Genomic DNA, 20882 nt, shown 5'->3' with positions numbered 1-20882 from the left:
AGGGATGCTGGCCTGAGCAGACAGACGCAGAAGATCAGTTGAGTAGGAAACATTTAGGTTCACTGGTTTTATTGGAGGGGGGAGCGGGGTGGGTGGGTGGGTTGTATCCTCCTTCTGGAGGCACGCTGCAGCAATGTCACATTGGGAGGAATCCTATCCAAAACTGAACAGCTAGTTCAGAGGGAGAACTTTGTTCTGTATTAGTTCTGAGGAGACAGATAAAAAAATCCTTGGTTCCTGCAAGTTTACTCTTCCTCGCCTGGAGAACATGCTCTTCTTTCCTCCTACTGCAAGACACATAGCGGTACCAAGAGACGCACAGGCTGGCGAAATGGAAAGGTTTCCTCAAAACATGCTTGAACTATTGAAATGGTCCAGAACCTAATGTTTCCAGCCCAAGGATGGCAAACCTACAGCTCCTGGGTCAGTTATCGCCCACTAGGTTTTTCTGTCCAGTCTGCAAGGTTCTTCTACTATCACTGATCTATGATCAGAGAGAAAAGATAATAAACAATTAAAATCTGGAGGCTCTGCTGCATGGAACTGAATTATGTGTAGCCCCGGAACCAATTTACAATCCTAGACTTAACAGTACTTGATGCCTTTCTGGTCTGGGCATCTGCTTTTCTTGACTTCAGCTCTTTCTTCAATAACAGGTTTCCTCAGAGAGGCCCTTAGATACGCCAGACTTAATATTACTTCTGCAAACATTACATTTACACTGTAGAATTAATGTTTGACATCACTTTAACTATCATAGCCCAATGCTATGGAATAATAGGAGTTGTAGTTTTAACCTGTCTTTAGCCTTCTCTGCCAAAGACTGTTGGTGCTTCAGCAAACTACAATTCCCAGGATTCTATGGCACTGGTGCATGGCAGTTAAACTGGTGTTAAACTGTATGGGAGAAAGTGCAGATTGTATAGGTGTCAACTATTTTTTTAAAATATTCATCAATTAATTCCTACCAACACCAACTAGAAGATATGGGAGAAACAGCACCATATTTTTTTGTTTTCTTAAGCTACTTTTCCAAGAAGGCATATGACCAAAATGTGGCAGTGTCATAGTAATTTTTTTAGTGCATGGTTCTCCAATGTCCCCTGAGGAAAACAACGGGCCTCCTTAAATCCCAACATTGCCCATCTCTGTCTTTGATTCTGATATTCCTGCTCTCACACATGGGCATCTGCCCCAAGAATCAGGTGATTTTACACATCTATTTGAGCCATTAGCAAGATATGAGCAGAGGTCCTGAACTGCTCGGATTCTTTGGGGAGGAGACAGGACTCTCACCTATGCTGGTGAGCTTTGTCTTCGATTCTTCTGACGGTATATGGCATTCTGCTGCTCATATGTGAGCGGGGCATCGGTGTGGTAAAAGCGTAGGCGGTACAGCAGCCGGATCCACTGCCCAAATACTTCATCCTGTTTGAGGGGGTGCGTCAAAAGTTGCAGATAAAAGGTGCGCCCATTGGCCAAGCGAACTTTAAGCTGGTATCGAGACTCATCATGGACATAAAGCCGCACAAACTTCAAGGGCAGAAGCCTGCCGAGTAAGATGGGAGAGGTATGGGTTAAGTGAGAGAATCCCGTGCTCTGCTTACCTAGAGGCTGCTCCTACAGCATTACGCCTGCAAGTTGTGGAACCCTGGTTGTTATTCCTCGTAGATTTTGCTCAGTTTCTAGCCCCATAAATCATTTTTAGAACTGTCTAAGGACCTCATTTGTTCAACATATTTTCAGCGGTGTTATCCAATTAATGTAATCTAGCATTATTTTCCAACTAAGATTTCATTCTATTCATTTCAGGTGCAGTAGAGGGAAGCTCTGTTCAGTGGAAAGCTAGATTCCTTTGAAAATAACCTCAGATACCACTATGCGGTTAGTGAACATGACCAAAGCCGGAAGTGGACTGACCCCCCCCCCCCCCCAAACCATCTAGCTTATTCTTCTATCTACTTGTGTCTCTTTATCCCTCTCTTCACAAAACAGGCTGCGATCTCCCTCTTGTCAGAGGTCTGAAATTATTTCTAGGTCATGAAATCAGGCCAACAGGCATGTTTAGCCCTCGAGTCCCAGGTTGCCTACTCTGATTTAAGACTTAATTAGAAGCAAAGGATTCTTCTCCACTGGCAGAAAATAAATCCGTCCAACAAAGCAGACCCCAGTTACCTTAAGTGTTACCACTAATTTTCTGAATAGAAATATCACAGGCATGTTACAACCTTTCAGACCTCTACAGCCCATATATGTGCCTCTGTGTGTAAATGCAATGTAGCGATAAATAATTATGCATCTAACCCAGAGGAAGCATAAAAGTTTTCAAGCACAAGTGGACACTGTTTTGGTTTTGTGGCAGTAGAAATTTGGCTACTCCTCTGGAACTTTGCTATTATAGCTAGAATCTCTTTTTCAAACTTCTGTTAAGATCCCAAAGGTCTCCCTGAACTATGTTTACTTTCCAGTTGCTCATCCAGAGAAATGTCCTCAGCCTGCTGCTTTGAAGTGACTTGGGGCTTCTTAATTTTTCCCCACTTGTGATCCATTTTTCCCCAAGACATTTTTATGTGACCCCAGATATATAGGTATATAAAAAGGTAATAAATCACCATTTGCAAGATCTGCTAAGCAGGCTGGTTTTCCTTTTTATGGAATACAGCTGAAGTATTTTCTGCAGAGTCCGCTATAAACATTGCATATTGTTTGGGGTGTTGTGTAATTTCCGGGCTGTATGGCTATGTTCTAGCAGCAATTTTTCCTGACGTTTCACCCGCATCTGTAGGAGCCCCTGGTGGCGCAATGGGTTAAACCCTTGTGCCAGCAGGACTGCTGACCAACAGGTCAGTGGATTGAATCTGGGAAGAGTGGGTGAGCTCCCTCCATCAGCTCCAGCTCCCTGTGCAAGGACATGAGAGAAGCCTCACACAAGGATGTTAAACATCAAACATCTGGGCATCCCCTGGGCAATGTCCTTGCAGATGGCCAATTTTCTCACACCAGAAGTGACTTGCAGTTTCTCAAGTTGCTCCTGACATAGAAAATAAAATTCCACATCTGTGACTGGCATCTTCAGCACGTTGTTGCTAACAGACTGGTGTACTTGGATGGCATTCAGAAACCTTTTTCTGTTGCCAAATTTTTCACGACCCCAACATTGAGTTAAGGAACACACATTTTAAGAAGCAGTGCATTGCAGGACACTGTCCGGACACCAGTGCCGATGAGAGATTCAACCTCTGAGGATGCCTGCCATAGATGTGGGCAAAATGTCAGGAGAGAATACTTCTGGAACATGGCCATACAGCCTGGAAAACATACAACAACCCCAGAGATTCAACTGCCCATTTAATCAGCTCTTATTGTGACACGAGCAGCCATTTCATACTGACAACTGATCAAATCTAGGCTCAATCAGCAGTGGTAACTTCTGTTGTAAAGGTGCTCATTATCATTATCATTATCACAGCAATGTCCCCCCACCCCACCCCACCCCCAAAATGTAGCAAGATCATTTTACCAAAATGCAGCAAAATGCATAACTGGGAATCATGTTATGAGAACAATGACATATGGTGCAAGGTATTTTTTTCCTACCCCTGGAACAGAATTTCATATTCATGCATGGCAGCCTCATTGTAAAACCTTCCAGGCTGTTTTCTTCTCCCTTAATCCTATGCACACATACTTATATACGCCAATATATAAGGAAGGCTCCTTGCTCTTTGTGTGACAGAGACCTGACTGTTAAAATGGATGATTTGTGGATGCTGTAGAAGGGACTCACCCAAAGAGCTGCAGTTCCTCGTCTGGAAAAGGCAATGCTTCTGGACACAAACATTCGCACTTTGTAGCTAAGGCTGGGGTTGGCCGTGCCAGCAACATGAGATCGGGCATTTCCAGGGTTGGACTGGTGGCAGCAATGCCCACGGTGACCCTGTTGGCTACATCCCCTGTCTTGGTTACCTAGAAAAGGGGGGAAAGACTAACACTTGGAAGGCTTTGCACATTCACTAACCATCACAAGAGAATGTTTTGTCATTCACAGAACAGCTATTAACGCTCAAGCCCACAAGCATGAAGACAGACAACCTGGCAGCTTGGAGACCAAAAGCCTGGAAATCAGTATAGTTTTGGTCAGTTCCAGGGAACACATAGCTCTCTCGATCAGAGCTTTCCAAACTGTGTGTTGCGGCATGTTTGTGTGTCAAATGCACCTAAATTGCATAGGAGTCCCTGGTGGTGCAATGGGTTAAATCCTTGTGCCAGCAAGACTGCTGACCGACAGGTCGGCAATTAGAATCTGGTGAGAGTGGTTGAGCTCCCTCTGTCAGCTCCAGCTCCCCATGCAGGGACATGAGAGAAGCCTCCCACAAGTATGGTAAAACATCAAACATCTGAGCATATTTTGGTCAACGTCCTTGCAGACAGCCAATTCCCTCACACCAGAAGCGATTTGCAGGTTTTCATGACATGAAAAACAAAAACAAAAACAAACCTAAACTGCATTATGAAACTATATTACATAGCAGTGTAGAAGGGGCCAGTGAAGCAATTAAAGAATATATCAAGAGAGTAAAAGTGATCGTGGTGATGAATACCCTCCTCCTCCATATTGTATCAAATCTTAAATTAACATAATGATGGACATGATACTAGCGAAAGTAGGCAGCTTTTCATTTTCCCATGGCTCATTTGGAAATGTGTGCACATATTAAACTTCATTGACAGGGATGAAAGAAGCTGATGTTTGGACTACAAACCCCAGATTCTCCTAATGCTGTGGGCTTTTGGGCACTGTGGTCCAGGATGATAACTTTTCCACTCAATTCTTGTTGGGCATGTTAATATTACAATAAAAATGCTAATTTTACTCAATATTTGGGAGAGAGGGAGGCAAATCTTAAAGATTATTCGGATCCAGATGTTGAGTCTACCTACCGAAATCAATGAATGGGATGTCTGTCACTCATAAAGCATGAGGGAAGACTTCTGGACCTTTTATATTGGACCTTACCTGCATGAAATTGCTCTCAAACAGGGGGCAATCTTTCAGCCCACCATACTCCCCGCTGGCTAGGCACCTCCGCAGGTCCCCCATTCCAAAATCTGGACATCCGGTGGGCACTGAAGTGGTCTGGGCTCTTATGGCCTAGAACCTGTCGGGAAAACGAAGAGAGCACCATGGGGAAAGTTCTGAAACATAATGCCATTGGACACCTCCACAACAACCATATGAAACAGATTCAACTCAGTATTGAAGAAAGTGGCTTCACTATGCAGATGATTACATACAATATGCACATCAAATGCAAGGCCCGCAGGCCAAATGCAGCTCTCCATGTCATTTTAAAATAGCCCTCCAGGTGGTGGACTACAACTTCTGTATTCCTCATCATTCGACATCATGACTAGAGCAGATGGGAGTTGCAATACAGTGATTGAAAGGCTGCAGTTTGTTCTGTTCAGTCAGAATAAAAGGGCTTAAATTTAGATACAAGGCTTGTGGATACGATGTCTGACTTTAAGACGTCCTTTAATCTTTTCCCAACCTCAGATCCACAAGTGCTGTTGAGTTAAAATTCCCATTATCCCCAGTCCACATAGCAGATCAAAAGTGATGGGAGTTATCATCTGAGAGCAATGTTTCTGAACTTACACAGCCTGAACCTTTGTTTTTATACTTTTGTTTTTGACCCTGATCTTGGTGAATGGATGACGCTTTGGACTATGGTTTGTATTTGATTAATCCATCAAGGGTTGAGAATCAAAGCAGAAGGAGCAGTTGCATGAAAAACACATTCAGCTCCCCCTGAATGGCCTCCACCACTTTCCGGAAGTTGTGGCACTTGATCCGCCACAACGGATCAGCGCGTTCATGATCTGAGACCCAGACCCCACCATGTAGGGGGCAAAGGCCTCACTTTCCTCTGTGGGGACTTGCAGGCGGTTCCAGAGCACCAGGACCATGGAGCACAGATGCTCACACAGCACCTGATGTGCGACGGGAAGTTGCTGATAAAAGTGAGAGAAATTAGGCTGAGAAAGCCATTCACTGCATGGCTATCAGCCTCCTCCCAGTAAGGAAAAGTTTAATAAGAACCAACACTCCACATAATATTCCCCCAGCAACAGCAAGAGTATCCCTGTGGACAGCTAAACCAGGCAATTCCAACTGGATGGCCTCTAAAATGATGTAGCTGCCTGTGTTCCCTTTAGTTTTGTACTTGTTTATTTATGCAATACTCTGCGTGTGTCCGCGTGCGTGTGTTTAAAGCAGGCGCGCGCCCCATCTCTGCCGCGCCCTGATTGGCTCTTCTCCCTCTCTCTTCCTGGATTCTTTTCCCGTGCTGCTTTACGGCTCTTGACTGAGGTGTCACATGACATGGGAAAGTCGCGATGGTGGCTTTGAGGGTGGAGGGAAGGCCCGGTCGCCTCGCTCGTCTGGTTTCCCTCCAGATTTTCCTCTCCTTTGTCCAGGCCGCCGGAGCCGGGAGCTGCCGGGGAGAGCCGGGTCTCAGGGTAAGAGAACGAGGGGTTTCCTGATGAAAATGTCCTTGGGAAACTGATGGAAGGGGGCCATTCACACAATTCAGTTGCACTAGACCACGCGTGGGCAAACTTGGGCCCTCCAGGTGTTTTGGTCTTCAACTCCCACAATTCCTAACAGCCTCAGGCGCTTTCCTTTTCCCCCTCGGCCACTTAAGCCATATGCAGTTACTTGGGAATTACTGTAAAAAATAGGCCTCACGCTGTACTATACCATATCATAAACTATGGGTTGACATATTAATATTGAAATACAATCATTAAAAGCAAATTATAATAACAATGTAACACTGTATTATATGGCAGTGTAGATGAGGCCTGAGAGTCTACTGCAGGCATTTGCAAACTTCAGCCCTCCAGTTTTTTGGGACTTCAACTCCCACAATTCCTGTAAATAAATAAATAACAGCCTATTATTGTCATTCTTAGAAAGACCTGTCTTCTCATATATCGTCAAAGGATTCTAAATACTCCTTCCCAAATGGAAAATCCCTGGAATCTATAGCATGGAGCTATGGCAGTAAAACTGGAGTCATAGGGTGTATCTACACTGTAGAATTAATGCAGTGTGATACCACTAACTGTCATGGCTCAATACTATTGAATTGTAAAAGGAGCCAGCACTCTTTGGCTGTGAAGTTTAAAGACCTTATACAGCTCTTATGATCCCAAAGCATTGAACTGTGGCACTTAAAATGATACCAAACTGCATTAATAATGTAGTGTAGATGTACCTTATGACTCCAATTGAACTGCCATGGCTCAATAGTGGTGAAATTGTATAGATTTGGGACTTTACTGTTAAAATCAGGCAGTGGAAAATCACTTTGGGTTTGTTCTCCTTTAGCAATTGGTTTTGTATTATTTGAAGTGATAATAGCCAGCATGACTAGTAGCTATTGATCTCCGTCACAAGACAGAAATAACCAAAAGAATGTGAGAATTTGCCTGTGATCCCCTTGGTTTGCTTCCAGACTGGTGAGACCCGTGACGCAGAGGCTTGTGGACTGAGTCTGCAGTTGGAGCATTCGTTTGAACTGGGTGAGTGTCTGGAATGTATCTAAGTATTTGGATTAGTATCTGGGGAAGGACAAGACATCTATGACACCCTAATCAAAAGAAGTGTGTCTTGAATGAGTGAATATATTTACAAGATGTGACCTCAGGTCACTCTCCTTATTCTATGTGTTTGAATGTCTGCATGGGGTCCTCTCTACATACAAATATACATATTCATGCATTTATGGATGAGGGGGCTTTCCCATCCATCAGGTTTTTTTTTTGGTAACTGGAAGGTGACTCAGAATATGGTTTCTGTATTGTTAAAGAATAAGCCTGAGATGTCTGTTACAAGGGTGGCAAAAGCATCCCATTTCCCAAATGCAACAGCTCCTCTTAGACCCAGGGAATGTAGATGGTTTTAAGGAATAGCAGGAGCTACAGTCTAAAATATTTGGAGAGCCAAAGGTTTCCTGTCCTTGGATAAACCTTTCTCTTGTGTACCTGTTCTTTACTTGACTAACAAACACTGAGGACTTAATGCAGCACCACTGAAGCGTGTAACTTTTCCAAGCCTCCATGCTGTTGAGAAAAGGGTTGGAAATGAGTGGCACTGGACTTGTCTAGGTGAGAGTGTAATCAGAATGGATTACTGACAGAAGATGTAGTGAAAGGTATGATTCCTGCGATCTCAAGGCATTTACTGGTTGCATGTGCTTGGACCCTGCAAGGAAAGGGTTCATTTATTCATAGACACGGCTGAGGTTCAACACTAAGTTTTGCTGGCAGAAGAGGGATGGGTTTGACCTTTACTAGATTCCCCTCTTCCCAAATCTATCCCAAGACTCCTTCCTGTGTAAGGTAAAGGACAAGATTTTTACTTTTAATTGTCTATTAATTGTCTATAATGTTTTGTACTGGCATTGAATGTTTGCCATTTTTACTTTGGAAGCTGCCCTGAGTCCCCTTGGGGAGAGAGAACGGGTTAAAAATAAAGTTGTTGTGGTTTTTGTTATTATTATTACCCCTACACATCCACACATGTATGGCTATGCTCGGCTAATCTAACAACACTGACAACCTCTATGCATCTTTTTTTTCTGTATGGCAGCGGGTTGGACAGCATGGCCCATGTAGTCTCTTCCAACTCTCTGATTCTATGATTCTACAATAAAATACAATGACCAGAGGACTTAGTAGTAGTAGTTGAAGAACTGTTACGTTTGCTGTCTCCATCTGTAAGGTGGGATGCTTGCTTCACTGTGCTATATGGTGGTGTTATCTTTTTCTCTCCCTTTAATTCCCCGTATAATACTAGAGGGTTCTCCCACTTTTCAGTGAAGGTTTTGGGAGAGTACAAAGAAAGGGGGAATTAATGAAATTATTTCCAAACCTCTTTGGGTAGCAGAAACATCTCTGAGCAGAGCTCTCTTTAGCAAAAACAAACCTGATGTCCTGGCCACAGGATACCGTTGAGAATTGGGATACATCCTATAGCAGTGAGAACCAGGATCTAGTGCTCTAATGGCTTTCTGTCTCCTGCAGATGACAGTATTCGGTTCAAAAAGCGGGGCACCCTTCTGTGGAATGTAGGCTCTGATGCCAGTCTTTCACTAAGCCAGAAGCAGTTGAGTGAAGAGGAGCGCAACAAACTTAGAGTAAGTGTGGTCAAGACAGAGGGAGACATGGCTTTTCCTGTCTGAAGAGAACTGAGTTCAGCTAGTTAGGGAATGGGGATGGTTGAGAAGAAAGATACTTTGGGGGGAGGGGCATATGTTGTGGTGGAAAAAGAAGGTTGTTAGATACATTTGGACAAGGGGAGAGAAGAAATGTGGGCAGCATTGACAATAATATACTCCTTAGAAAGCGTGGGCTGGAAGGTAGTTTGCATAAGCCAATTTAAATGCCTTGCAGAGAGTGTTGGCTATACTCTGCCAGGAGAACTTGGGAAAGATTGTTAATTTGGACTGCTCCTTCCAGAATCCCTTGTCCCCATGTGATTCCAAGTTGTAGTCCCAAGAGTGAACTTTCACCAGCTAGTACATTTCTAGTTCTTTAGGCTGGGATCAGAATCTTGCAAATATTTCACATTTCCTCTGATTTTACATTCAGGGGAAAAGAGGGGAAACACAACCTAAATTATTTGACTTAGTGAGAGGCAGAATGATTTGCACGCAGATTATTATAGGGGCTTTTTGTCCAGGCTCCACCACTGCAACTGTCAGTGGAAGATGCCCCTTCCCCTCCAGTAAGAAAACAGAAACTTCAAGGAAGAAGTCTGTAGGGCCTCTGGACAATGGAAGGACACTCTGGCACCCTTAAGAGCCCTTCTCTTTTCTCTCCTCCACCAAGGGGTTTGTCAATCCCTACTGTAAAATCATAGAAGCAAAAAATAAATCTGTGTAGAGGCAGATTGCAATTTTTACAGCCCTGGATGAAAATGGATGTTTTGATATATAATTCTGCATTTATGTTTATGTGTCTTTTCTCTTCCAGGAAGTGGCTGCTGAGGGTGCACTTTATCGTGTGCGGATTCCACGGCAGCCCTTGGGGAGCACTGAAGAGAGTAGTGTTGAATATGTCACCTCTTTTGTCCGAGCGGTGAGTATCTTTTGCCATCCCTAGAGAAACCTTGTTCAGCTCACTGCCTGGGGCAACCTCAATTCAGAATATCAGAATACCCAAATAACCATGTGTTACTAGAAATTGAACAAAGGGAAACCATACTTAGTGCCCCCCTTGGATTCTTTGGGCAACTGCAGACATGTGAACATGGAACCTTTTGCTTCCAAGTTCAATTCAAAGTGACAGTCTTGGAGCTAGGATATCTGAAATCTATAATTTTCTGCAAAAAGTTGTTGTGTGCCACACAAGCTTGATAGCTAGGCTAGGGGGTAAACATGACAGAGCTTTGTATAGAATTCCTTTCCAAGAGAAATTAGTCTGGCTCTATCCTCTTTTGTATTTTCAAAAGGCAGCAAAGATTGCTTTGTTTAATTTAGTTCTTTAAATTTGGTGCCTCTAATCTAACTGCTTTAGAACTATTTTTGAAGATGAGTTCTAGTTGGATTTTGGTCATGTAGTCAATTTAAAAAAAATTTTTTTTAACCTTTTGGACATTGCCTTAGGAGTACAAATACTTTAAATAACTAAAAAGTTATACGTACCTCTCAAACTCTTATAGCTATTTCAGCATCTCTCACTGCCCTAGTAAATATCGTATCAAATGCGTCATAACAATTCTTGGGTTAAACAAGGATGTGAAAGCAAGGAGTTTACTGTTTGTGGCCTCTCTCTTCACTAAGTGCTTGACCACTACATTTTTCTAATCCAGACTTTTAAAATCTGGAACTCTCTTGGTCTATTAGACTGAAATTGCCATGGTCCCTTGGTTATCAGGTTAGACAAAACACCTCTGATCTTAAACTCTATAGTAGAGTGTGGAAAGCTAGTGGCAAACTCAAGTCAGATTGGTTTCTGAATTGCCTGATTTGTGTCCCTTCTCATTCACTCCACCAAGAGCTTCTTTGGATAAACTGAAGAGGCAGGCTTGAGGCCCTTGTGAAAAATATGATAGTCAACATTTTCTTACTTTTTCTTTCTTTCCTTTCTTGCAGTGCTCTATGGTGGAGTCCCATCTGTCAGATAGGCTGACAGTTCATACAGACATTGCTGGGAATATCATTGGCCTTTCCATTGTCACTGTGCCGGGCTCCTGCCATGGAGCAGAGGTGGAGGACGTGGACCTGGAACTGTTCAATACTACTGTCCTCCTTCAGCAGCCCATCCCGGCAGCAGTGTGAGTTTCTCCCTACAATATACTTTTGGTGGCTTTAAAGGAGGATTAGACTAATTAAAGAAGGGTGAATGTATTGTGGCCACAAGTACTGTCGATGTGGAGCCTCCAAGTTTTGGAGACATGTACTTTTGTAGCACTGATTGAATAGGACTTTCTGCCTTTCAACTTCTTCTTCTCAAAGGCATTTAGTTGGCTGCTTTGGGGCAACAGGATGCTGAACTAGGTGAACCTTTGATATTGATCCAGCAAGACCCCTATGCCCTTATCAAAGCTGAGGGAGTTCAGGTGGGTCATGACATTTCTCTATTTGCCATTTTAAGGAGATTCTTATATCGGAAGCACAATTCAAAGACTTACGAATAAGTATGGGTTTATCATGAAGTTTATACTGAACAGTTATAAAGAACTTGGATGATCCCTCCCAGAAATCCATTAGCTTAGCTACTAACCATGCTGGCTGAGGGATTCTGAGAATTGCAATCCCCCTTCCCTAAGCTCTGACAGTGAGTGCAGTAGAGCATCAGAATATCTGAATTTTCTGTAAGAGACAAGGAGCTGTGGCCTGACACTTCTGGGAGATGTATGTTGTGAGCTAGAAATGAGAAACAAGATTCCCCATCTTGAAATAAGCAGCATCAGCCCCCCTCCTAGATTCTTTGAAAGACAGATGCCCAACATTCTGGGAAGGCTAGATGAGAAATTCCCAGGCTGTTTTGTGACAGTTTTGTAAGTGAATCCATGCACTTAGTATACAATCATGAGCTTTTTAATTTGGAAGCAGTAGTTTCTAGTGAAGTCAGTGTAGCTTGCTTGTAAGTAGGGTAGCAGTCACTGACACAGCTTTTCAAAGTGTGGAGTAATGAGGACAGGAAGAAGAAAAGGTAGACTGGAAAGTCAAAATGTAGGTGTGTATGGGGAGAATCTCAAATCAATACATTAGAGATGGAATTGTTATTTTGGTGTGCACAGTGTATTTTGATATGTATCACCAGAGACTAAAGATTCCTGCACAGACTTGTTCCAGTGCAAGGAACTAAAGTACTCAATGTAGTGTGTGAATTATTTTTTCCAAGAAGCAGACTATTGAAATGTGTTGTGTGTATCACGTGTTGCAAGAAAAGTCAATTTGTTTTTAGCCCCAATTGGAAGTTTTACACCTCTGTCTCGCTGGCTTGTGAGTTCTAAGAGGATGGTTTCTTAGCTTTGTCACCCATGGCTTTTTTCTTTCTCTCCCAGACCAGAGACAGCAGCATTTATTGAGCGCATGGAGCAAGAGCAGGCACAGAAAGCCAAGAATCCACAGGAGCAGAAATCCTTCTTTGCTAAATATGTAAGTCGTGAAGGAAAGAGTGGGTGTACCCTTACTCCTTTCTGCCTTGTAAAAACAAGAATAGTTCTTTTCAGTTCCTGAGCCTACCTGCTGGCTTGGTTCTAATCTGGCCAAACTACTGTTGCTGGGTGGGGATGGAAGAGAGAAGGTTGCTCCTGGCTCTGATTTTTGTTCTCCCCAATCCCTGCAGTGGCATTTAATTCTGGGCGGGGCGGTGCTCCTTCTAGTAACCAGCTCTGCAACAGCCCCTCAGGAGCCAGGACGACAGCCCTGAGCAAAAGTAAAGCTACACCCATCTTCTCTTACTTCTGTCTCCCTCTGCACAGTTCAGTTTTAGCTTGAACTCCTCTAGTGCTGCACTTTTCCTCTCCATTTGCCCTATCTCATTGTGGAGAGGAAAAGGCTTCTCTTCCTTCCAAATCTTTCCTGTCAATCTCACGTAAAGTTAAAGTGGCTGCAGCCTCACTCAAACATAAAAACAGTGTTGTTTGGTACTGTAGGACATGGGCCATTTTCTGCTTCACATGTGAGAGATGTATGGGTTTTTTTTTACATGGACCACAGTTCCCATCAGCCCTAGCCAAATAACAAGGGATTGTGGGAATTGTACTCCAATATTTAGAGAGCCATATGTTCCTTCTCCCCATTATTGTACTTGGTAGGTTGTGTTCTGGGAGAACCTGGTGACCTCAATAAATGCTTTTTCAGGGTCTACTCATTTGTAGGGTTTTTCTTGCCAATGCCCTTCCCCCATTTGTGGCAGGGGTTCTACCCCACTCTCGCTGATCCCTCTCTTTAAAAGAAAGCAGTGTTCCTCTTTTGGCAGCAGAATAGTGTATCCTCTTCTTCTCCCACCCTACTTTCATCCAGTTGGATTAATCATCTCCCCCAACCTGAGCATGATAGCATTGGCGCTCCTTCCTTTCTGGTGGCTGGGGTCTGTTATTCATGGGGCACAATCCTTTTCCCTTCATTGACTGTCACTGAGGCAAGATCAGCCGTAATCCCTGGTGATGGAAGTCTTGTGATCGAGGTTTGATGACGAGAATATGTCTTTTGTGCAGAGAGAGATAGATGGAGGAGAAATTAGAAAAGGGATTCAAGTACATCACAGGTAGAAATCTTGGAATGCTCTCCAGATGTGTTTAGATGACATCTCCCAGCAGCCCTAGCTGCACAGTCAGTGGGGAAGTATGATGAGACTTTCTGTCCAATGACATTTGGAGGGTTAAAATTCCAACACTCCTGGAATAATCCCTCTTCCAAAGTAGAGGAACCTGTGAGGGGGGGCTGGTTGTTGTAGGATGCTGTGATCATTGAGCAGAAAGAACATGTGAGGAAGAGGTGTGACTATGCACAGAAAAGAACCTTTTTCTTGTTTGCCTCTGTAATTTTCTTTCTCTTTCTTTACCCCCACAGTGGATGTACATTATTCCCATTGTCCTTTTCCTGATGATGTCTGGAGCACCCGATGCAGGAGGGCAGGGAGGGGGCAATGGAGGCAGTGCTGGGGGAGGGGGCCGGTGAGGGGGGGATTGCATCTTTTCCTGGGTTGTGGAAAGACATGGTGTAAATAAATATTACCAAGAAAAAACAACAGAACCTCTCTTGGCTTGACTTGTGGAAACAGACTTTGACCTGGCTTTAGGTCTGTGTTGAGAAGGTTGAGAGAAAAACCTGAGGTGATTACGAACATGTGCTATCAGGTGCTGCCTTTGGAAGCTGTTCAGCCAGAATGCTGATTGAGGCCAGTTATAGGGAATGTTGAAACAGTTTCACAGGCTACTGCTCTGTTATAAATCACCTTGACTCCCAATTCAGGAGAAAGTTGGAATGCAAGTAAATTAATATATGCATACATACTGGGATGAATTAACTCCCAGATAACCCCAATTAATTATGTGCTCTGTTCCCAAAGTGTGTAGTCCTCCTCAAAGAGACCCAGGGCCCTTCTAGACAGGCCCTATTTCCCAGAATCTGATCCCAGGTTTTCTGTTTATCCCAGATTATCTGGCAGTGCGGACTCATATAATCCAGTTTAAAGCTCCCAAGATTCAGGATTAAAAGTGGTCATGTGGCAAAGCCCATACTACCACCTTTAATTCTCTGGTGCTGTCCAGAGGTTTAGGGGTATAGCTTTCTTTATCCTCAGCCTGTATGACTAGTAAGTGATGGGGACTGTAATCCAAACACAGGTAGAGCCCGGCAGACTGGGAAAGGGTCTCTTAGAACTCCCTATATTTCTAGTGTTTTGTTTTTAAAAGGTTGGCATAATAGTTATTTGTTGGATGCATCTATTACTAGAAAGGAGAAGCTGATAACTGAGGATCTTTTAAAGCTTTGAAACAGTGTGGATGATGTTGTGCAGGAGAGGGATGTAGAATCAATAAGTTGCAGCTGCCGCTTCTGATAGCCCTGAAAACAAAGGCCATGCCTGAGAGGAGACAGTAGGCAGCTTAAGAGATTCATTTACTTTAAGCCAGGTGCTGTTTGCTCTATCTATGATACATTTGTACCCAGGATTTGCCTTCTAAGAGCAGAAAGTAGAAAGATTTTGGTAAAAGAAGCTGCAGCTTTTGAGAAACTTGCACACCATTCACTCATTAAAATGTCAATTGCTGTGATCTCATATTAGGTGAGGTGAGGATATAGATCTTTGAGATTGATGTGTTGAACTAACAACCCATATCAGTCCAAACCAGCTGGATATAAGTTTCTTATGTGTATTTGTGTGCGCGCACACACACCTTGTTCCTTTTTGGGATTCATTAGCATCTTTAAAGAAGTTTTAAGGCAGAACAATGTGTGGTCCATCAGATGGTGTTGGAAGTAAAAATTGCATCATCTCTTGCCATCATGTGAATGCTATGAAATTGGGAAAAGTCAGTTCTTCCTACCTGCTGCAACCCAGAACCCGACTGTGTAGATCCCCCGCTCTGGTGGTGCCAGCCGGTGTTCTTCCATGCTGCGTCCCTCCAAGTGGGACACTCCTTGGATGTGTGGCCCAGCTTGGCTTGCTTAGAGCTATCTGGAGCCTCTGTAGCTACAGCAACCACAAAGGAACAGAATGTGGAACAAGGAGTCATTCTAGAACAGGAGAAGGAAACCATGGACAATGTTGCCTTCTCAAGGGTTGATCCATTGTAGTGTTAATTGGGACCTGTCAAGATTTGCAAATTCATGTTGAGGTTATAAAAACTGGGTATAAAATATTTGAATGAGAATAATTGAAATGGCTGTTTTGTCTGAAAATGATGGCTGAAATGTTTGGTTGCTTTTCAGGGACTATCTACCTAACAAGGATGGTGGCATGACCTGTCATTCCTCTTTTATCTTCACTGCAGTCTTTAGAGTAGGGCCGAGGACTGCATAGGTCCCTCTGTTTGAACAATACATTGCTGTATGTTGTCCTTACCATAATCTCATATGGTGCTATGGCCCACTACAACAACCTGAAATAAGTGCTTCAATTTCAAAATGTACCCACTGTTTATGGAAGGGGTGAATCCAAACCTATTTCATCCCCTACTTTTAGGTCACACTCTTATCATTATCTCCTGAGAAGTCATTTTTGTGTGTGCAGACACTAGACTGATCACATGTTTTTTTCCTCCAGTTTTATTGATATCACGATTTAGCAGCAGCTTCAGTTTCCAAACCTATTGCAAAGAGAGATCACCTTCCGACCCCCTCCCCTCCCCCACTGATGCTGGTGGGGTCGTCCCCAAGCAATGGGGGAGGTATATGGCTTTTCCCAAAAAAAGGGGGACAGAGGTTTAGGAAGCAGGGCTGGTTTTGTTTTCCCCTTTTTTCCCCTTCCCCCTACATCGTTTCACACACCGAGAAAAAACAAACCAACCCCAAACCAACCATAAACAGGACAAAATCTCAAAAGACAAATGGACGTGCGGGAGGGAGGGTGAGACAAAACAAATGAAAAAAACCCCGACATTCCAAACAAGAAGAAACGGGTAAATAGGGACAGCGCAACACAAGTGGGAGCAGAACTAGGACACCTAGGTTCTCTGACCCAGCATTCTCCCAGATGAAGTCTGGGAATGGCTCCCCTACCCAATGTAGGCAGCGAACAACCATGCAAACCCCCAGAAGAACCAAAATCAACTAGGCTTAGGGAAGGAGGGAACGAGACACACTTTTACCCCCATACACTTACACACACGCATACACAGAATAGTCCAGAATCTGCAGCCTATGTTGGGAGGTCCAATAGGCCCAAATCTGGCTTTTAACAAGAGACGAGCTGGGCATTAATGTTCTCCATCATGGAGCCTTTTTCTTGAAAATGTCACAAGCCCTTTTCCAATTTGTGTTGAGGAACGTCGTGATCATTCTTCAACAGTGGGGCGGAGATGGAAGGGAGGGCATGACTGATGCGTAGTCCTTTAGCGCCACTTCCAAAGCTGTCTCTCCAGGTGAAGTAGTGGGGGAAGGAAGTTCCACCATTCCCTGGTCTCCCTCCTCCTCCTCCGAGGTTGGAGGTTCATGCAGATTGAGGCAAAGGATCCTGCATGCATGCTGGCAAAATGGAGGAAACCGCCTTACCCCATTCAGCTTGGACAGCAAGAAAGATAATTCCCAATTTCACAAAAGGTCTATCATGACGAGACTAAGGAAGGAGAATTTGGAGCATCCCCTCAACAAGAAACCTCAGTCAACTTAGTTCTAAATTCACAACTGAGAAAAGGGCTTCTTGCAATGATGGGAGGACAGCTTCCAACAACAAAAAAATGCCCCCGCTCTCCCATTTTCCCCCAATAGAGAAATCTGTGGCTTTAAGAGTCAGAACCCCCAACAGAGACGGTCTGTTGGACTTCTGCCAGCCGTGCAGCTTATTAAAGCCCCATAATCTCTGTCGGAACAAAAGTGTGACGCCCTCAAAAGCTTCAGCCTGACTCTTCCTGCAGAACAGAGACTTCCCGCAAAACATGCACGTCACAAAAATTGACCCTAACCCGCTCCTTGTAAAAAGATGAGGGGGAAAAGGCTCTTTCCACGCCAGACATCTGATAACACGTGCCCCATCCCGCTTTAAAAATGCTCTTTCATAGCTGCCTTTATGGCTTCAGGAAAAAAATGCAATAGGCAGCAACCTCCTGGGGGAGATGGAGATTGAGGAAGGGCAGATTCTTGCCAACCGTTCTCAGATGCACCCCATTGGCACGTCTTCTAGTGTGGATCAGAGGAAACAAACAGTCCAGAAAGTTCCAAGAGCATGTCACTGGAACCCTAAAAGAAAGAACAAGGGAGAAGAAAAAAAAACCAATATCCTATTTTTTTTTCCAACTCCTTACTTTACTAGCTTCAGTTTTCATGTGAACAATTATTTTAGACCCATAGTCACTCTGTCCAAAGCTACTTCTTTGCTCTTTAATACTGTGCCGGATGTTAGGTAGCGATAGTTCTTGATCCTGGAAGGCACAACAGGTGAAACACTACCCATGGAATCCTTGTGTACCAGTGGGATGGCTGTTCATTACTAGTTTATTTGCCCCTCCCCCAAGTGACCGTATCAATTGTCTTTTTCCAGTTAAGAATCTAATGGTGATCTCATTTATTAAATGGGAGCTGTCAATCTTCAAAATAAACCTAGTAATTTTGGGAGTTTGTTTTTAAGTTAGGACATATTGCCAACCACCCCTTCCACTGGAGCAGTGCATCAATTTGTCCCAGCCTGGCTTCACATGACTTTCAATGCAAAATGCAATCTGTCCAAAGGGATGGCCTTCAATGAGATGAAAGAAAAGAGCTACACTTGTATCCCTCTCCTGGCCAAAGGGAAAATTGCATGAAGATCTAGAGTCAAGAAAGGTTGAATGGGCAAAGCAGATCCCAAATGAAGTAAATTAGTCTGTGGTGACATCAGATCAGGTCTTTGGGATAGAGATACAAAGGACAGCCCCCCTACAATAGGGTGGATTTACCAATTTTTGAAGTAATCGATTTCACATTCAAGTCCAACTAAAAAGCTTTCCCCACCATTAGACTTAATGGTCTTGTGATGGAAGGAAATTTTCACCTGCATTACGCCCAGCGGTGCAGCTAAGCATTGTTGGATGTTAAGACTCAAAATTCCTAGCTATCCAACTGGGAATAATGCAGGTCAAAATCAGGTAACCATTTTCAAATTGTTGTTTTCTGCTAAAATGAAAGCTATGTGTCAATTTCTACATCCCATTTGCCAGAAGTACTCACAGTCCCTGGTGACAAAGGGCTGGCTGGTCCACCTTAGTCCGAATGTACAGTTTCTACTACAATACTGGGTTTGTCCCTTGCTGGAGGATTCTTGTTGATGTAGATGTTCAAAGTTTTTTCCTGAAGAGAGGAGGGGAGGAAGACAAGAGAAGATCAAAAGTCAAACAGCAGGTTCTCAGAACTGGCAACTGCTTCCAGGTTACCTTGAGCTACAAACCACAGAACTATCAGTATCATCACTGGACCCTAAATTCTTATTTTGTTTTGTTTTTTTACAGAGAAGGCAGAAGACGTAGTTGCTCATTCTTCACTATGTACTAATCCACTAAGTTTCACAGTTGTCCTTTCCAACCCAAACCCATCTTAGTTAAAATTTGGGATGCTTTATTCCAACATTCACATTGTTCAGGCTTTCTGCATTCTTTAGAAGCACGACTTTATGCTTGGAATACACTACAAAGTTCTCTCTTATATCCTTGTAATACCACTTGGACGTCACGATGGCAGAATTTATTTCAAATGCCAAGCTGTTGCTGCATCATTGCTTTCAAAACCTCATAACAAAGCTAGTTCCCAAAAGAGAAAAAGATTAATGCTTGGTTTGTAATACAGAAGACGGTCTGCGGTCTGGAGCAACATGTTCCCATCAAGTATGAGTGGTCTTGTATTGTTCCTTCTTTGAGAACATAAAGACATAAGAAGATAACAGGAAACCGTGCTGGATCAGAACAAGTTTTTTTCTAGTCCTGATTTCTGTTCCCTCAGTAGTGAGCCCTGTGTCTCACTGGGACACCAACAGCAGGAAATGAGTACAGCCACACATCTCCTGCTTGTGCTCCCTATGCACTAGTATCAGAAGGCAAACTGCCTTTGAGACTGAAGATAATACACATGCAATATGATTAGTAGCTACTAAGAGCTTTACTCTCCATGGATTTGTCTGTTTCCTGCATCACCAGAATGATACCACTATACCAGCCTCACCTCCACCAGCTGGTGCCAGTGTTCAATGGGTTTGCGCGGGTTTGCCAGCATCTCAGCCCAGTGGTCTCTTCCAGGCGCGTCAGCATCACTGCCCACTCGGCACATCCCAATGACTTCATTGTGCCCAATACTGAGAACAGAAAGGATAGTTTGGTACCAGCCATCAAGAGAAGAGGGCAAGCAGTGAAGGGGAAAGGCTAGCTTTCTTTCTCACAATAAGTTATGTCCAGTGTGCATAAGAGAATAACAAATCTGCATAATTAATCTACACCGTGATCTTGGGGACTGGCAAGGGCAGTTGAACACTGGAAGATGAACAAAAAATGATGTTTTTAAAGCTTACTATAAATTCTGCCTACTTGCACACTTTGAGAACTAAAAGCAACCACTGCTAATAACAGATAATTACTGTAATCACTAGTACTTTATTTGTATGGAACTTCAAAGCAAATGCTCAGTTAGTAAAATCCTCGGTACACTGCTTATCACATAAACAAGTCATTGTAGTGGGTAATGACAGGGCCACCTACATGACATCACTTGATCCTAAGGTCAGCACCATAATCCACTTTATGCTTATTTTTTGGGAGGGGGGCAGTGTCTGTGGACTAGGCTGAAAAAGGTCGCCTTAAAAGCTTTGTAACTAAATGGATCTCCCGAGTTCTACTCCAGTGCTATAATCATCACAGTGTTGACTGTCCTTGCAAACTGGGGTTTGTGAGTGTGACTCACCAATCGTAATCCATGACTGCCAGTGTGATGCTGACGTGCTCCATGCTGTCCTGGGGGATGTCAAAAACAAGGGCCTCGTTGTAACTGGGATTAAGAGTATTCTTCTTGATGGATGTCTTGCGCTTCTTCAATCGTCGTCCTTCGCACATAAGGGACGCCTTAACATAAGGATCTAGAAAGAGGCATGGGAAGGACAGAGGAAGGAGACAGAATTATAGTGAGGGTGGGAAGTGGCCCAAACTAAAGAAAGGCAGAGTTCAAACCTATGCTGCCTAT

The 20882-nt window shown here is 43.6% G+C and overlaps 3 protein-coding genes across 6 annotated transcripts in view; 1 reads left to right on the top strand and 2 right to left on the bottom strand.

Annotated features, from left to right (window-relative positions):
• Positions 1-52: 52 nt before the first annotated feature.
• garin5a (golgi associated RAB2 interactor 5A) lies at positions 53-15731 on the bottom strand. 2 transcript variants are annotated; one of them, XM_062958159.1, is made up of 5 exons: positions 15575-15731; positions 5018-5159; positions 3788-3966; positions 1297-1549; positions 53-484 (listed from the first exon to the last, which is right to left on the bottom strand). In XM_062958159.1, exons 2-4 carry the CDS (start codon positions 5099-5101, stop codon positions 1297-1299), a joined length of 516 nt encoding a protein of 171 aa, XP_062814229.1. In that variant the 5' UTR covers positions 5102-5159; positions 15575-15731; the 3' UTR covers positions 53-484. The 2 variants fall into 2 exon arrangements, with proteins under 2 accessions (XP_062814229.1, XP_016850131.2); XM_016994642.2 differs by having other exon boundaries at positions 1297-1428.
• emc10 (ER membrane protein complex subunit 10) lies at positions 6364-20779 on the top strand. Of its 2 annotated transcripts, XM_008113577.3 has the most exons (8): positions 6364-6522; positions 7524-7590; positions 9094-9206; positions 10045-10149; positions 11166-11347; positions 12584-12677; positions 12868-12957; positions 14097-20779. In XM_008113577.3, exons 1-7 carry the CDS (start codon positions 6400-6402, stop codon positions 12949-12951), a joined length of 768 nt encoding a protein of 255 aa, XP_008111784.1. In that variant the 5' UTR covers positions 6364-6399; the 3' UTR covers positions 12952-12957; positions 14097-20779. The 2 variants fall into 2 exon arrangements, with proteins under 2 accessions (XP_008111784.1, XP_003222762.1); XM_003222714.4 differs by lacking the exon at positions 12868-12957.
• syt3 (synaptotagmin 3) overlaps positions 16278-20882 on the bottom strand; it is a 72070-nt gene continuing 67465 nt past the window's right edge. For both annotated transcript variants that reach the window (XM_008113578.3, XM_062958157.1), the window contains exons 7-10: positions 20607-20778; positions 19875-20004; positions 18891-19010; positions 16278-17924 (exon numbers count right to left, since the gene is read on the bottom strand). In XM_008113578.3, coding sequence (XP_008111785.1) covers positions 18924-19010; positions 19875-20004; positions 20607-20778 — 389 coding nt within the window. In that variant the 3' untranslated portion in view covers positions 16278-17924; positions 18891-18923. The remainder of the gene's footprint in view (positions 17925-18890; positions 19011-19874; positions 20005-20606; positions 20779-20882) is intronic.

This window comes from Anolis carolinensis, chromosome 6, assembly GCF_035594765.1.
Source record: "Anolis carolinensis isolate JA03-04 chromosome 6, rAnoCar3.1.pri, whole genome shotgun sequence".
NCBI lineage: Eukaryota > Metazoa > Chordata > Lepidosauria > Squamata > Dactyloidae > Anolis > Anolis carolinensis.
The sequence above is the reverse complement of the archived record's forward strand: the minus strand, read 5'-3'. Positions and strand labels throughout refer to the sequence as shown.

Excerpts from the sequence above, each read along its gene's own strand:
- emc10 (XM_003222714.4), top strand. The coding sequence starts at position 6,400 with ATGGTGGCTTTGAGGGTGGAGGGAAGGCCCGGTCGCCTCGCTCGTCTG. Across the intron at positions 10,150-11,165 it reads TCACCTCTTTTGTCCGAGCG|TGCTCTATGGTGGAGTCCCA; the intron begins GTGAGTATCTTT and ends CCTTTCTTGCAG. Across the intron at positions 12,678-14,096 it reads AATCCTTCTTTGCTAAATAT|TGGATGTACATTATTCCCAT; the intron begins GTAAGTCGTGAA and ends TTACCCCCACAG.
- garin5a (XM_062958159.1), bottom strand. The coding sequence starts at position 5,101 with ATGGGGGACCTGCGGAGGTGCCTAGCCAGCGGGGAGTATGGTGGGCTG. Across the intron at positions 3,967-5,017 it reads TTGAGAGCAATTTCATGCAG|GTAACCAAGACAGGGGATGT; the intron begins GTAAGGTCCAAT and ends CCCCTTTTCTAG. Across the intron at positions 1,550-3,787 it reads GAGGAACTGCAGCTCTTTGG|GCTTCTGCCCTTGAAGTTTG; the intron begins GTGAGTCCCTTC and ends CTTACTCGGCAG.